Below are 16,925 nucleotides of genomic sequence, written 5' to 3'. Positions count from 1 at the left end.
TTGTCAAGATCCTTTGCTGTTTTCCTTTTTATACCTGCTATTTCTGAGCCAAAATGACCTGAATCTTCTCTCCTTACCAATGTAAATCTGAATTAAGCTCACAGAGTTATGGAGAACAAGGTCCTTAAAGCATCAGAACAAATATTCTTGAATCCAGAGGACATCTATTTACTTCATTTGATCATACAGGTAACCTATATCTACGCTGAGCTCTTACTGAACATCACTGTACTTCCTGTGTGGTAGCAAAGTTCATAGGGCTGATCTGGGTCATCCACTATATTAGTCACTCAGAGATATCCAGACTGATGGGCAGTACTAAGTATTCCCATGGCAGCACTGGAGACAGACATGACCATTTCTGTAAACTATTGTGGCACACAAGCTGTGAAAATGTTGTTTTAGAAAAAGCTGAATCGGGTAGTGTAAAGAAAAATAGTAACAGCTTTTAAAGCAAAATTACCAAGGTGAAATAAACACATTACCATCATCCAGATTTGGCGCTTCCTTAAAGTTCTGATAGAAACACCACTTCAGATGCAAATCTCCCAAAGAGGACAAAATCCCATTTTGAATAAGCTTCTACTTTTCACTATATTGGCATAAATCTAGATAAACCCTACTGTAATGAGTCACTCAAAACATAGAGTACAGGGTAAGGAGAAGAATTTGACCCACTGCCTACAGAGTGACTGTGCTTCTCAAATATAATTAGTTTTGCGGTAGTGATGAGACTATGAGGGTGAAGTGGACAGCAAAGATGGATCCAGATATCACTGCAGCCATCTCTCATCCTAAGCTTGTCATGTTGCTACTGCAGTACTGCATTTGGCAAGGTTAATGATGGGCACGAATCTATGCATCATATCCTGTCATTATCACAGAAATATGAAACAATGAGCCACTCCTTGCCATAAAATACCTGTCTTTCACAACTTCTTTTTTCATCGTTACAGTTAATTTTATTTATTTCAAGGCAGTTAATAAGTAAAAGCAAAACATTTTGTTTCAATTCTGAAAAAGGTCTGGGACTTTCCTGAGGAAAACCAAGCCACACCAAGGCAACACTGTTCATTAAACATACAAGATCTGCCATGCAATGCAGTTTATGATTTATCCTTTCTGTGGCAGGAGGGCCATTATTTTGATAATTGGGATGATAAGCTCTAGAAAGAAATAAAAATTTTTTATCCAAATCTTTCAGATGTATTCTTAAAATACTACAATAGTTCTTCCTATTTTTCCTTTTTCTTTGGAGATTGCATTTAGAAGCTGCAGGTCACCCTTGACTGGTAAAAGTTTACATACACACAAGTGAACTGTAGCATGAAATGTTCAAAATTAACGAGATGAGAATAAAAAGTAAACAAAATTTAAATATTTTTGCTTCTCAAGACCAAATTATCTTTTCAATCACATATTTAAAATCTGATTTACATTTCCCAAAGAAAGAACTTCAGGCACGATACCTGAAAACACAGACTTATGTGAATACAGTACAATTTCATAAATATTGGTGTTTATCTTCAGAAGCTTCCAGATTAGTAAGCGAAATCACAGGTTTATCCATCAAATGCAAATCTATTAAACCTTAGCTACTAGTGGCATTATGTAGTGATTTGGAATTAATCTAAGACAGCTATCTGGTTGAAAGAAATTATCTTCCTACAGGAGTATCCTTGGTGTTCATAAGACCTCTATCTTAAAATCACATTACCAAAATACTAGAAAGTTAGGGGAAGTGATAGATTTCCTCAGAGGGAGTCCTATCTCTGGACACTAGCAGCTTTTTTCTCCCCGACTTGATTACCCTGTGGGAGTTATATGAACTTTCTTTGAAGGCCAGAATTTTTGCTTCAGAATGGCTCAGACTGTTCTGAGCTGCAGGTATTTTGAAAACAAAATTAAGTTTCCATACAAGGTTAAAAATATTCACTAAGCCCTCTCCCACATCAGACTGCAGGAGCTGAATGCTACTATGCTATCAATACAGTCAGTATATTTTTCAGGAACAAAATATAAACATTGAGTTAGAACACTTAATATAAGTTTGCTAAGTACTTTTGCTTCCTTTCTTGGTCATGGTTATGAGAAATTGTTTGTTTAAATGTGGAGGAAAATGAATAGATTCCCCAGACTTCCCTCCTTTGCCAGCAAATACAGTGCTCACCGTACATTGCATAACATGTGGTGAAAAGGGAAAAATTAGATTCTCTTGTTAAAATACTTGTTGTCTGTCACTAGTTTGTTTTTCTCTTTTCCTAGAAATGTATACTTAGGGCCACCCCAGTTTCCACTGACTTCTATAGGGGCACATTTAGTCCTTAGGAATAATAAGAAAGAATTTGGTCTACATTCTAATGTACTGGCATTAATCCCAAGCAACTTTCCTACCGCTCCGACAGCAAAGCTGAGGAGGACCGGGGAGATGGCAGTATTCTGTGGAACTGCCCTGAGGGTAAAGGCTCTTGATGTGGAGTTTTAGACAACTGCAGCAAATGTGTGGTATTGAGAAGAAGAGAAGGATGCTGCTCCAGCCTCACACCTCTGCTAGGCTGTTAAGATGCCCAGCACCAGCAATGAATTAGAGAATCAGAGGCTGCAGAGCAGCCAGGCATAGTGAATGAGTTAAACCACAACTAGCAGGAGAACACACACTTAAGTAAATAGCATGTATGTGCTGCCTCAAGCTTTCTCCTTTCAATGAAATCTTCTAGTTAGTAGGAACTAAGCCCACCATCCGTCTGGAGGCTGTTTGGCAGCGTGCACGAAGTGAGGTTTTTTATTCCAGTCACTTTCCAGTAGACTGTGTTAACATAAGAAAGTCATTACTACTTTCACTATTGGCAAAACTGCAGTGACCTAAGGAAGCCAAGGGATGTGAACAGGCAGAGACTCATCTAGGACAAGGAAATCTAAGTCACTGTTCAGGCACATTAAAAGGCTTTTGAAGAGCAAGCCATGCACCATGCTTTGTGGATAAGGACCTCGGCCCTAGCAGTGACAGATCAGTGCCTTTCACAAGCACATCAAAACTCTTATGTACAAATCAAGCAGAAAGGGCTTCTCTCCTTAACTTCCAGGATATATAACTTTCAAGAAGGAATTTTAATGCAATGTGCATGTATCATTTCCTACCAGATCCACAGAGATGGACTTCATAGAGTCTGATAAAGACAACACTAAGACGAGTCTATGTATTAACTTCATATCCCTTTCAGTAAATATGTGTCTCATCTCTGCATGTCAAAGATCTGTGAATGATTCTGCCAAAACTCTGGAAGCTGGCTAGGAACTACCAAGTGCAAGTGAAAGCATCTGTGCTCCAGATAGCACAGCTGTATGAATGATGCTGCTCGTCTGCCTGCGGAGCAAACACCATGCCAGCTGTTTGCCAGGATGAACTGGAAGGGAGATCGATGAGAGGCTCTCTGAGAGAGGCCGTGGCACACTTCAAAAGCATTTTTTCCTTTCACTCCCCTGCTTTTATGCACTGCTCATGTTTCTTCAGTTATTTCACTTCTTTAATCTGATAAACATTAATAAAACAGCAAGTTCTCCTCCCAGCTCTAATTTTTTTAATAATTTCTTTAGGCAGTGAGCTTACAGTCTGCTCCTTTGCCAGGGTCAGACAGCTCAGATTACACAGCCACCTTCCTGCATTAGCACCCAAGGATTTATGTAGAAAGTTTCTATTCTACTTTGTAGCCAGTGAAAGTCAACAAGGCCTGCAGCACAACCAGCTTTCTTGTAATGTCCTGTACTGAAGGGAACATTGTTGTTGATTACACAAATCTTTTTACCTTTAATGGCTTTCTTCAAATTTTTTCATTTCATTTTGTTGGGTTTAGCTCGCTGACTAATCTGCTCTGCTGAGGAATAAAATATCAGTTATATTTTTCTCATTTTTGGAATAAAAACAGATTAACCTGAACTCAAATTGCCTGTTTTGTCAACAAGAAAGAAAGTAAATATTAAGAAAAGCTCTTCTTGTCTTTTTGAAGGCCTTTTCTTCTGTGTTTACAGCTCTTTTTTTTTTTGAGCTTCATGAACATTTGTGTGGGTGAAGTTGGGCTGGCATGAACAGTACCCAGAGAGAATTTCAGGCCTATAACAGAGATTTGGTATCTCTGAATTAGATTCTTGATTAAATAAAACACATTTTGACAGACTCAGCATTACCTTTTAAAGGTCAAGACATTCTGCCAGAGAAAAGAAACAACACTTTGCACAAAACACAAAGGCCTGGTCCGTGTCCCAAGGACCTTTACGAAGCAGCACAGATCTGTGAGCAGTGTGCAGTGAGCTCAAAACGACAGCATTAAACCAGAACCACCCAGGGTGCATGGTCAGATAATGATGGCTCTCTATTGCTATTAACTTGTGTTTCTAAATGCTACAAAAGAAGAGTTTTCGGAGGGAGATCTGAATAGGAGAGGATATTGTGCTTTTGCACTAGAGTATAAGGTATTTTCAAGCACTGGTGAAGACAGGAGTGCAAATGAAACAGAATATAGTGAAATGTGGTGAGAACACTAGAGATACCAGAAAAGAACTTTACTCTTGACATGGAAGTTGGAAGGGTATTTATAGGGTGATGGGCAATATACAGAGGGACAATTCTCTGATTCCTTCCAAAAAGAAACTAAAAATAGGAGGGCAAATGAAAGTTAGGCTGTCTCCATACTGATTTTTGAAGTAGTGGGTAAGAAATGTTTAAGCTCAACCTTAGCAGAGGGAAAGAAGCAAGAGAACAGGTAGATTCCAGCCTGAAGCAGGAAAGCCATTTGTTCTGGGAGCATCAGAATAAATCCAGTCGCATTTTTTCCATTTGTATTTTGTGACTGACAGATTTTTAATTGAATTATACTAACACTGCAGACAGTGAAAAACCCACACAGGAGAGACCTCACTGTCTAACACTTATCTGGGATCATACAGAGCTCCAGCTGAAGCTCCAGCGCTGGCAGGCTGTAAAGCTCTCTCCTGCATGGGTATTGTCCTCTCCTGAGATGTTCAGTGACATCCTGACTCTCAATGAGGGCGTTAACACTTAGTCTCTTTCAATGGGGCTTTTATTTTTTTGAGATGTTCACACTATTTTGTCATCTTTATCTTTCCACCAGATTTGCCTGATGCTGGCTAGTGGATTTGAAGGATCCTGGAGTTAAAGGAATTGACATATTCAAAGACACAGATAAACACACAAACTGAAAGACATTTCACTTTGTTTTTTTAATTAACCTGTAGTAAGAGCTTCAGAAATTACTTTGTATTACAATTCATGAGCATAGCTCTTCAGAAGGAGCAAGAATCCTGGGGATAAAAAAAGAAAAAAGAAAGAAGCTCTATTTTTGAATGAAGGACGTTGTTTCAGTCTGAAGCTTTCCTACTGAGATGTAAAGTGACCGAACTGTCCTCATGCTTTGAGCCACTTTGAATGAAAAACAGACTGAACCTTCAGGATCCACCGCAGCACGTAAGGACTGTTAGCAAATGAAAACAATACTACTGGGCATGTTTCAGCTCAATGCTCTGTGGGGTTTTATCTGTGTTAAAATCTACATTCTACAAGTTTTTATGGCTGGAAAGCACTTGGGAGAACTTGCAGCATTCACTTTCAACTTTACTGACTCATTTAAGAACAACATATATTTCCTTATTTTCTTCCCTTATTAGTAACTATAAGCACTATAGAATTCCAATTCCTGTTCCTTTTGTTGATATATATATTTATATCCTTTTTAAAATACATTTTTCATTCTAAATAATTCATACTACAGCAAGCAATAGAATTACAGGGTTACAGCAGTGGCAAAATTTGTTTTTCCTAATAGTAATATTAAATTCCATGCATCAGTTAAACTGAATATTAGTCCATATAAAATGAACATCTTTCAACCTCACTAAAAATTCAAAACCATCAAGAAGACTGATTTGGGTTTTTTTTCCTTTTGCTAGTTTTCCTTCCATACAACTCTGTATTCTCTTATTTCCCCAAACTACTTTTAAGTAGCAAAACAAGGTCATATTTTTATTCACACACAGACAGAGATCAAGAAATTAGGTCAGCCACTAAGTAACTAAAGAGAATAGCTGTGATTTATCTCCTATAAACTAACAAAAAGATTTTGCCTAAGACAGAAATGCTGGAAGGATAAATCAATCCATGTCTGAAAGGCACTTAAACAGCAGATTGGTAGAAGACGTAAATTTATCAAAAGAACTCTTCTGGTCAATTATCAATAACATATTGGGTTTCCTTTACACTGAAAGAACATACAGTGGCAAAAGTTTCCTAGTTTATCCTGGGTTCTCGGGACCTTAAAGTAAGAATAGAGGAAGAGCTGTGATTCGGGGGGGGGCGCAGTAGCCGTTTTCCTGTAAGTACAGAATACAATCCTGTCAATACAAATTTAACCAGCGGTGTTTTTTCCTTACAAAACCCATAAAATCACCTGTCAAAGATAAAATAGATTTGGGCAGTTATAATCAAAATGCATACCTTGCAAATTCAGATCACACAGTATAAATGAGTCTGAAGTCTGTATGAATGTATTGAAGTCCAGTACTGCAATACTCTTCTTCATACGCTTTTATCTGTTACTACCGCTGTACTGGCAGTGTTTACCATGCGCTCTAGGTAGCATAAAATTCTTATAAAACACAGAAAGTCCCTCTTCTAGATCACTAACAAAAGAAAACAAAATGACAGATAACGGCCATGTACCACACACACAGAAATCCTGCCTTTCAGTCCATTTTGCTCCTCTGTCATCTGGTCTCGTATGGAAAGGAGGAAAATAGCCAGGGATATGCATGTGTTTGGTGCAGGATGAACTGAGAAGCCAGGCCGTAGCCTGGAAGCACTCAGCTGTCCTCACAGGCTGGCCCATGCTGTGTCACATTTCATTTCCTCAAGGGTGCTCCTATTATTATTAGAGCCGTGAGAACACTACACAAACTTCTGTTTCCACATAACCATTTTACTTGGGAAATAAATAAAATTAAAATAAATTCAATGAGCTCAGATAAAAATTAATTTTTTTTCTTAGGGTTTCTAAAAAGAGACCAGACTTTGCAGCCGGAAAGGAGGAATAACAAGCACAGCCGGTAGCTCACAAGCAGCTGGAAGAAGTTTTAGGCTCGTCAAGAGTCTCCTTAATATTGTTGTTCCGACCTGGAACAGTTTAGCAAAACTATGTGCTTACTTCCATACCACAGTCCCCGTGCACCTAGCTCTTTCTGGCAGCTTTGTTCTCACACAGTTTGATTCTCCCCTGGTCTAAAATCTACACTGAAGGCCTTAAAAGTGGGGTGCCACTACAGCTAACATGCAGGTACTTGCCTCCTTGTTTGGATATGAGACTTTTTGCTTTTGAAGGATGAAAGCCACAGTTCACATTTTCATATTCTACCAAAATAAATTTATGCCTGAATTTTTACAGTGAAAAATCCCAGGTAGCTGGTCACTGAGGCTTGGCTGTGGCTTCCAGGAGTGCTTAAATACGGCGCTGCTGGCATTTTAAATCCCAAGGTATCTAACCGACTGCTTAAAGACATGAACAGAGCCACCTACATCCATACCGGTGTCCCATTCAGACACTAAATCCCTGTTATACTCCAGAACTGCCTGTTGCCAAGCTCCCTCAGGGTACTCCTATGAGCTCAGCCTTGCTCAGGGATGAGCCAGCTACCTGTTTTCAGGGCTGAGTGGCCGAGTTTCTCCTTCACCACAAGCCCACAGGCCAGCAGATCAGGCAGTCGCCGGTTAGGTATGTTCTGTTTTCAGATGCTCACATAATCCATTTGGGAGCAAAGACACCAAATCAGGTTGGCCACATTTGAGAATCAGGTGGTGCCACTTGTGGCCCGCAACATGCTGTTGACAGAACTCTATCTGTCTCTCCTGGGACATGGTATAAGCTGCCAGAAGTAGCTGTGTAACCCCCATGGCTATAGGAAGCACAGATAGATTAAAAATCAGCTCCCCGGTGGTTTAGAAGACTAAACGCAATACTAAAAACAAGTGAATCATCTGATGTCACTTTAGCTATGACAGAAACTTTTTCTAAAGCCTAAGTCATATCACATAATCCTTCCACTTTGTCATAGCCATCTGTAGTACAGGACCAGTGACAACTATTGCTGTTCTCACTGATCTAATGGGGGGGGGGGGCACTGATTAATAGAAAAGGTTTTAAGAGATTCAAATGGTATTTGTGTTCCAACAAAAATTGTTTCACTTTGTCATTTGTATTGGTTTTACAGCAGCCTGTGAAGTACCAACTATGCTAAATGCTGAAGAAACACATGACCATGGACAACCCCTGCCTCAGAAACCTAACAGTGTGCAGCCTGCCAGTGATGAAAGGTAAGTAGCAATTTCAGAAATGGAGCACCAAGTGTGAAAAGATATGTAGCTGTGACAATTTGGACCTGCTAGCTCTTGGATCATTCACTATTTTCCTGAGAAATACAACTTCACTTCTTCAGGAAGGCAGGGTGGTGCTGACCCAAGCTATTTGATGGGAGAGTCTAAAGATCCATGTCACTGATTAGCTCTAATAGTTTTGTTCTTTTTTATGTACCAGACAGAAACTAGTTACCTAGTATCAAAAGGTTTAGAAAGTTCCAGGTCCTTAGGTGAGCCAAAGCTTAAAAAAAAAGAGATGAAGCAGCATGAACAGCCACTGTGGGGAACACCTCTTCATCAGATTGCTGCTGATTTGGGATCAGCAATGGTATGTTGTGAATACACTCATTCAGACGCCCTTGGCTGAACAAATGTCTACACCACAGATGTCTTGAGGGATAGGCATGAAAACTGAAGGAGAAAATGGAAGGATCCTGAGTATGCCATACCCCTCTGAAAAAAATCAAACGGGATCCAGAAATAGACAGACACACACTCACGTATAACAACCTCTTTTCAATCAGATGATTCTCATACATTTTGTTCTTGAGTATAATTAAAATGCCATACAAGCCCAATATATCCATTTAGCAGTGCTGCAGTTAGCCTTAGTTACAAACTAATCTCTTACACATTTTCCTTGCTTGTTCAGAACAATGAAGATTTTGTGATTATACCTTAGATTATAATATCAATGTTATATATAAGTAATCTCTCTATTCACTTTGTTTACTGTTTAATTTTTTGTTGATCTTTCACAATCACAGATTAACACTTTCCTTAATTACCAGTATATGACTGTGCCCCAAAAACAATTTTATGCCCACTGCGTAATACTTCAGTGATATATTCTGTGTTTACTTGTAGGCTCTGTATTGGACTTTTTGCAAACCTCCATTCCCCCCCCCCCCGCCCCCTTCCATAAATTAAAAAAATATGTGAATATTTGATGAAATTCCCACCCAAGCAAGAGATATACTCGTGGTACAGCTTCCAGTACAAAGAAGTCCTGATTCCAGTTGTGGTCTTTAGAAACTATAGCGATGATTTTAATTCATTATTATTTTTCCAGAACCAGTGATGGATATAGAATACCAGTGATGTTTGTTCTCATGAGTAAATCAAATCACAGTTTTACTAAAGTATGTTTCCTCCTAATGGGTCAAAAAGAGTTAATTTATTCAGTTAAGCACAGTGCAAGCTGGGTCAAAGGAACACCTCATCTTTCAAAAATCTCTTCCACATAGATCATTAGGAAATGTTCAACACTTTAATTACTTTGGGGTCTGGACAAGATCAAGTCTTCTATTACTCTAAGTAAATAATGTCAGTGAGAGAGTATAATTTTTGATTCATAAAATGCTTTAAAATTTTAGCACTAGCCAAATTTATTGCTTTTATCTATTTGTAGCAGGACTGCATTGTGATACAAATTTTCTGGGCACCTCAGTGTACAGCAGATGCTTCACAGAGTTTCCAGGGCAATGAGTAAACAGCAGTTTTACTCATTATGATAAGATAGAAAACAATGAAATTAACTGCATATACACTTTTGTGAATGTTATGTCCTAGGTTATGAAGATTTCATAGTGATAGTAACAAACAGTACTAGAAAGATTAATCAGCTCTGTGCAGGTTAACCAGCTCTGTGCCACTAAACTATTCCTCACGTGATCTATCGAAGCAGAAATTCGTATATTCACTACTAAGATTCCAAAATATCAGGAAGTAGAATAATACCTGTGTAAGAGGTATTAACCCTAAACCTCAGTAAGATAAAATTAAAAAGAACCAAACTAAGAAAAACATGTCTTGAAATCCCATGCGAGTTCCTGAAGACAGAGGAGAAGCAAGCATTGTTCCATTATTTAATAAGGAAATTGCAGATCATTTTGCCTGGCATCAATGTCAGGAAAACTGATGGAAAGGCTGGTACAGGAAGCAATCAGTGTACAATTAAAGGATGATAGTACAGTTAACGCCAGTCAACACAGAAAATGGGTTTTGTCAGAAAAAAACCCCTTCCTATTTTCCCATGAGATTATGAATTTGTTTGATAAAGGAAACTTCTGTAAGATTTCTGTAGGGCTTTGGCTCACAACTTCTCAGCATTTTTGGTAAAAACCCCAGCAATGTATAACATCAGCATGGTCCATACTAAATGGACCCAAACCATATTGAATGATCTGAACAAAAATATAAAATTACTGCTGGAAAAAGCTGCAAATTACAAAAAGTTATAGAGTGATACATAATGGGAAGGGCAGGCCATCAATATAGACCAACTAAGATCACTTAATAAGGTCTGGACTATATTTTAACACAGAGAAGGCAAAGTTGTTCATTAAAATAACACAGAAAATTGGTCTCATGCCAAATATGGACAATGATTTTGTGAAAACCAGTGACTCAGAAAAGAAACAGTAATAGTAGACCCAAGCAGACATGCGTTCTCAGAGCAAAGTGTAGGCAAAAGTTATTCAGTGTAGGCAAAAGTTATTCAGTGTAGGCAAAAGTTATTCTTATTGTACAAGATGGGGGATAGCTGGTAGGAGATGTGCTATTACACCCCTCTGTGGTGTCAGAGAGCTCATTACTGGGAAAATGTGCTGAAAAAAACCATCTCCAGAAAACCAAGGGCTTTACTGAGAGAAACAATGCTAATAATTTGCGATGATAGGGAGCCTTTAGAATCTCCGATTGTTAGGTTAATATGTGAGAAGTTTAACAGAGAATTATGGTCTATGAATAGAGAAATGAGAGAGTAGATGGCTCTCTAATCTATTGGAAAAAAACCTAATAGGCTCCATACATGCTACTGAAGACAGATAAATGCAAAGGAAAACCAGTAGAAATGTTCAGCAGCAAGGAAAACTTACTGTGTGAACAACATACTTGGGGTCGTGTTGGATACGTATCCCTATATAAAAACAATAGTCTTTCTAAAAACCTGCATCAATGCTGAATTGCTGGGTGAGGTTCCACGGCCCTTTGTTAGGAAAACACGGGGAGACCATCATAAGAGTAATGTATTTCAAACCGCTGTGGATTTACTTCTTGTTTTCCCCCACGAGAGTATTCCCCCCATGTGCCGTTTCTAGCATGCTGTTATGCAAATACTCACAGCAGAAAACATTGAGCTGTGTATCCTGCTGCCTACTGTGCCAATGCTGGTCAGATCCTCAACAGATTTTCATATGTATCCGGCTCTGTTCTGCAGACACAGAATTTATCTGCTGCAAAGCCTCGAATGAAGCAGCATTATGTTTAAGAAACATGAAAGAAAGAGAAGAATAGCATAGAGCTGCATGCTGGTGGGAAAGATGCCTTTAGCTACCAGGCACTGGGGCAACTCGTTATAACTGTCAATTGAGAATGCAGAGAGAGATTGAAGCTGTGAATTGAATTAAATTCTGGATCCATCGGCATGAGTGAAAGCTATTGCACTACTCCAGTGGAGTCAGGGTTCTCCTCCTCACACATGCTTAAGCTGCCCATACAATCCCAAACAGCATGGTCCAAATTGCAAGGATATGTACTTGAAAAACATCTGACTAATCTTTGATTTATAAAGTTCATCACTGAGTCTCCTTCTCCCAACAACCACATTTAGGAAAAAAAGCCCCTTATAATTTGACTTCATAATTATCTGTAAGTCTACGTACAAAACCAGTATTTCAATTCAAAATCACAATTACTAGTAAAAGTACTAGTAAGAGCAACTGCTAATGGAAAATAACTAACTAGCCAGTAGTTGCTAAAAAGCTCTTTAAAAATAACCTATGTATCATGTCAATAAAAAGGAGGTTTGTTATGCACTTGAGAAGGGCTTGGAATGAAATCTGGCCTACATAAGTTTCCTACTTACCTACTACCTCCTATTTAAACTCTGCCAAACTCTATGTGTTCATTAAAAGCAAGAACAGGTTGATCACAGCTTCAATTTTCAACATGTCAGAAGCCCAAAAGGGTCTGCTGAATGCAACTGGAAATGGACTACCTGGGTGCACAGTTCCGGGGATTATAGCCCATTTGAATCAGTCAAGGCATTGCATTTGTTGTTATTCCACACAATACAACCATGGCATCATCTCCCTATTAGATCAGGGCTGTGTCTGCATGATCACTGAAGATGTGCTTCTAGCACGTCGGCACCAGAAGCTCTAGCTAGCTAAACCAGTAATGACACTGAGAAGACCACCTACAATTTCGCCTACCTGCACCATACCCAATCATTGCCCAGACCTGTGCCCTTCAGCAAATTTGCACTAAGCTTTGTGCACGTTGGAGGACAGGCATAGAATTCAAAATAATCCTGATAAATTGGAGAAATGGATCACAAGCACAGGATGAAATTAAAAAGGTTCAAGAGCAAGAAAATACAGTTAGGCGGAAGTAAGCAGGTGCACAGGCAACACCTGACTACGTGGCAAGTATTTAGAAGAAGGGAACACAGGGTACAGTCGGTCCCCATAAGTCAGCAATATCAGGCTGTTGCCAAGAAGCCATATCCATGGGTGACTGTACTAGCAGGAATATAGCCCACAAGGTACCACTTCATTTAGTATTGATACGCATTCAACTGGATTACTTGATCCTAGCTTGGTGAGACCCTGCAGGAATGGTAGAGACAACCTGGGAAACATCTGAAGTGAAAAAGAATGATCAAAGGGCTGGAAAACATGACATTCAAGGAAGAACTGAAAGACGTAGCACTACTTAGCTTAAAGGAGAGAAGGCTGAGAAAGAGAGAGACTTGGTAACAGCCTTCAAGTTTATCCTGAGACTTCCAGTAGAAAGTAGAAAAGGTTAAAATTTGGGCATGCTGGTCAGCTGACATATCAAATGCTAGTACGTTAAACTCAAATTCTAAATTACATTTTTTCAGGAGATAAAGTTAGACAGTATTTTCCAGACAAATGTCTGTGTATTACAAACAATTTTGAGAAGCTGCTGCTTTCCTGAGGTTAACAGTAATTTCTCATGGTACTTTGATTGACGCAAATGCTCAATCACGTTCAAATCAAAATAGGAGGAAGCTACTATTTTACATGGCTTCCTGTAGGACATATGCAATGTTATCCCAGAGGAGAAGGCAGGTTATGCAATGAGTGAGCAGCTCTGCACAGCTATGTTTGTTTGGGAAGCATTTCCAGTAATTATTTGAAAGGACTGAGAGAATAAACTGATAAGGCATTCTCATGATTTAGTATTTTCATCACTAAAGTAACAATTAGATTTTAAATGAATTGGATTTTGGTTGCTATTTTACTCTCTTTATGCAACTTAAATAATGGATGGGAAATGGAAACTTGCTTTACTAATATTAGGATTCTTCCACTGCGTGTCTGTTTGCATATGTGTGTAAAAGTGCTGGCTAATAAAGAAGCGGAATAGTTTCCTCTACCTTATCATATTCTAGCCTCACTGGCAATACAGCACAGCCCTAAACTTGTTTGAGGAGCCAAAATGGACCAACTGTTTTCCAGATTTAAGGGATGGTAGAAAGACAGCCAATTCCCACTAAATGCTGCTCCAATTCATCTAATGAGTAAGTCAGACAAATAAGTCAACTATGGCGACATTTGAAACCTTATTTTCTTCTCTTTTAAAGGGAAACATTATAGAAATAAATTACTTTCAAATAAGTTCAAATAAATATAGAGTTCTTTGAGCATAAAATATCACATAAATACTTCTCTGATTACATACTTCCATATTTGTTCTTACTAATTATCATGAGTTAGCAGCATTTCTAATTTATGTACCTTGGGCATACAAAACCCCCCCACCTTTCTTATCCCCTTACATGACAGTATTTGAAAACACACAAATGAAAGACTTCAGCTAAAAAGCTTTCCATCAACCAGTTCTGCTGTAGAATGGCCTACTGCTGGAAAAGCATACTGGCTTCAATACTGAGCTCTCAAGCATACTGCTTTGCCACAAGCAGCTTTTAAACTTGAACCGGACATATTTATTTGTAGGCCATTACTACAAATCCTTTCCAGGTTTATAGCTACCACACATCAATTCTATCATCTGAGTTCTGGAAACAAACTGGAAAGCTGGGCGTGAGCTAAGATACACGGAGCTTTTTCAGACCACTTTGGAAGCCAAAATCATGGAAGACTTTTTCCACTTTTACCATTCACTTCTTTGTTATGCTTGGCCTCCATCCCCTCCTGTCACCTTAAAAATGAAAACAGCATGTTCATTATTATTCATGGAAATTCATCGGATACAGAGAAAGTATCCCTTTTTTCCCCTAACTGTTCCATTTTTATTTCTTTTGGGAAAGACTATGCTATCCTTTGCTTGGGTAGCAATCTTTTGAACTGCTGCTTTGCCATCGAATTCACAGGAAGATAATCATTTGCATTCGCTGTACCGATTCTTATCTGTAGGCTAAATAATGGCGTGGCTGTCAACCCGAGCAAAGCACACAGTGCTGTTGCACTGCCCAACTTCCCCCTCCTTTGGTACACTGTCATACATACATATACTGGCCCAGCCTGGGCAGCTGTCCACAGTAGAGGCAGCTTCACCCGAGGGTCCCAGTACCTTGTGGCATGAAGTGCAGGGATGCTGTCTGCTTCTCAGCTAGCCTGGTATTTAAAATTACATGTTTACAGTGCTTAATACAATAGTTAGTTCTTGACTGGGGCTTACTGGATGTTACTACAGTATAAATGCTTATTTCTATTAGTGCTACTCCTAATTACATAAAATGAGACGCTATGTATTGCAGCTGACATAATTTCATTGACCGTTACCTTGTTATTCTCCTATGAGACAGAGAGAAAATCCTATCTTAATTTTTAAATACCAGTAATGAAATTATATATTTGTATTCATCCTTTTGTAAACAAACTCCTTCTGCCTCTTTATAGAAAAGGTATTTCCATGTCTTTAACCGTTCTTGTTTTTCCCTGTCTAGATCACCTCTGATAATTCTACAATTGCTTTTTGAGATGGGATGAGCAGTACTATGATCAATATTCCATAGGAGACCATTCAGGGAATGGCATTTCAGATATTTATAAAATCTGCATTTTATAATTGCATGGTTTACATTTCTGTTATACTTCTTAAGCATTCTAACATAGTGCTATTTTCCAAAAGCTTTGCCTAGCTTAGATGGTTTTATTGCCATGTCTACTGTAGCCTCAAAAACTTTTTCCTGAAATGAAACGGTTAATTTAGAAACCTATGAGTTACATGACAGGTTTCTTTTCTTTTTTCTAACATACCACACCTTCCAGGTTTTGACACTAAACATCGGCTTCATTTATTGCCATGTTGTCTGTTTATGCAGTTTGCTTGGTAATTCTGTATTTCCCTGCTGAAAGATTCCTCTTTGCCTCGAATAGCGGCTTGACTCTTGCAGCATGTCTTAACTGGTTTATACTTTATCTTCCCATTTGCTCTTTGGTCACCATGTACAATCTCCTGAGATTCTCTTATAACAGAGTACTGTTCACGTAAAACTTCCCTTTCTGTGTGCCTCATATTACACACAAACTCACAGGCAAAAGACATACATGTCCAAGTGAGTGTTATGCACAGACGTGACACAAAGACACGGAAAAGAAAACTTTTCCCCCCAAGATCATGGACAGGCTCTTAATCCCTTTGCTGCTGCCCCTTCTCAGGCTGCCACCTCTCGGTAAGTCGAGCCTCTGTACACACTGCAAAAAAATTGCTAAGGTGTGCCGGGATGCCTGCTCTATCTGAAGCGCGCTGCCTTGCGTACACTGAAAGGAGTTTCAGAGTGGCAGAAAACCTTTGATATGATATTTCTCAATTGATTACACAGGAGAATAATTTCAAAGACCCCATATACCCCTTTCCGCAGAAACATGCTGCTATTTGTTACCCATATCTTACCTTCAAAGGTACTGCATGTGACGACATGGGAAACCATACCCGTGCATCACACTTTGTGCAAGGTCTTTTGTGAATGCAGATTATCAACTATTATAAATGTGTGCACATGCATATCTTATAATGGAACTACAATACATGAAAGAGATGCTCAGCGTTAACCAAAATTTCAACCCTGGCTGTCTAATATTAGAGAAAGTAGGAGCTGTGAGTCTGGAGTGTCTTCACAGCAGGGCTGTGCTTATTCAGTGTCTAAAATGGATCTAAAAGCCTCGCCCTAGGCATGAAGGATTGAAACGCTGGGGCTTTAGTGCTCATATCCAGGCTGAGGTCTGTCAAAGATCATATATGGCACCCAACAGTGAAATACCCCAAAGCGACAGCCGATTTACCACTTTTTCGAAGCGGGCTGCAACAGGCCACACCTTGAAACCAAAATAACTGTGAAGTGGAGGCGGAGGAGAAAAACCCCTTTGCCAGACTCCGGCAGAGCAATTTACTTGTTCGCGGCTTTTCTCCCCCCCGCCCCCCCCAGCCCCGTGGCGACTGCCTGGGCCGACGGCCCCAGCTCAGCCTCGGCGCGGAACACCCGCCAGCCCCGGGCCGCGCACACACACGCCCC

At 39.4% G+C, this 16,925-nt stretch overlaps 1 protein-coding gene across 1 annotated transcript in view; it reads left to right on the top strand.

Annotated features, from left to right (window-relative positions):
* Positions 1 to 8,291: 8,291 nt before the first annotated feature.
* Positions 8,292 to 16,925, top strand: part of PDE5A (phosphodiesterase 5A, cGMP-specific) — a 71,848-nt gene continuing 63,214 nt past the window's right edge. The window contains exon 1 of the mRNA XM_010575555.1: positions 8,292 to 8,374. Within this exon, the coding sequence (XP_010573857.1) occupies positions 8,292 to 8,374 (83 nt within the window). The remainder of the gene's footprint in view (positions 8,375 to 16,925) is intronic.

Source organism: Haliaeetus leucocephalus, unplaced genomic scaffold, assembly GCF_000737465.1.
Source record: "Haliaeetus leucocephalus isolate CR32 unplaced genomic scaffold, Haliaeetus_leucocephalus-4.0 Scaffold484, whole genome shotgun sequence".
Classification (NCBI taxonomy): domain Eukaryota; kingdom Metazoa; phylum Chordata; class Aves; order Accipitriformes; family Accipitridae; genus Haliaeetus; species Haliaeetus leucocephalus.
This window is presented reverse-complemented; position numbering and strand designations above follow the sequence as displayed.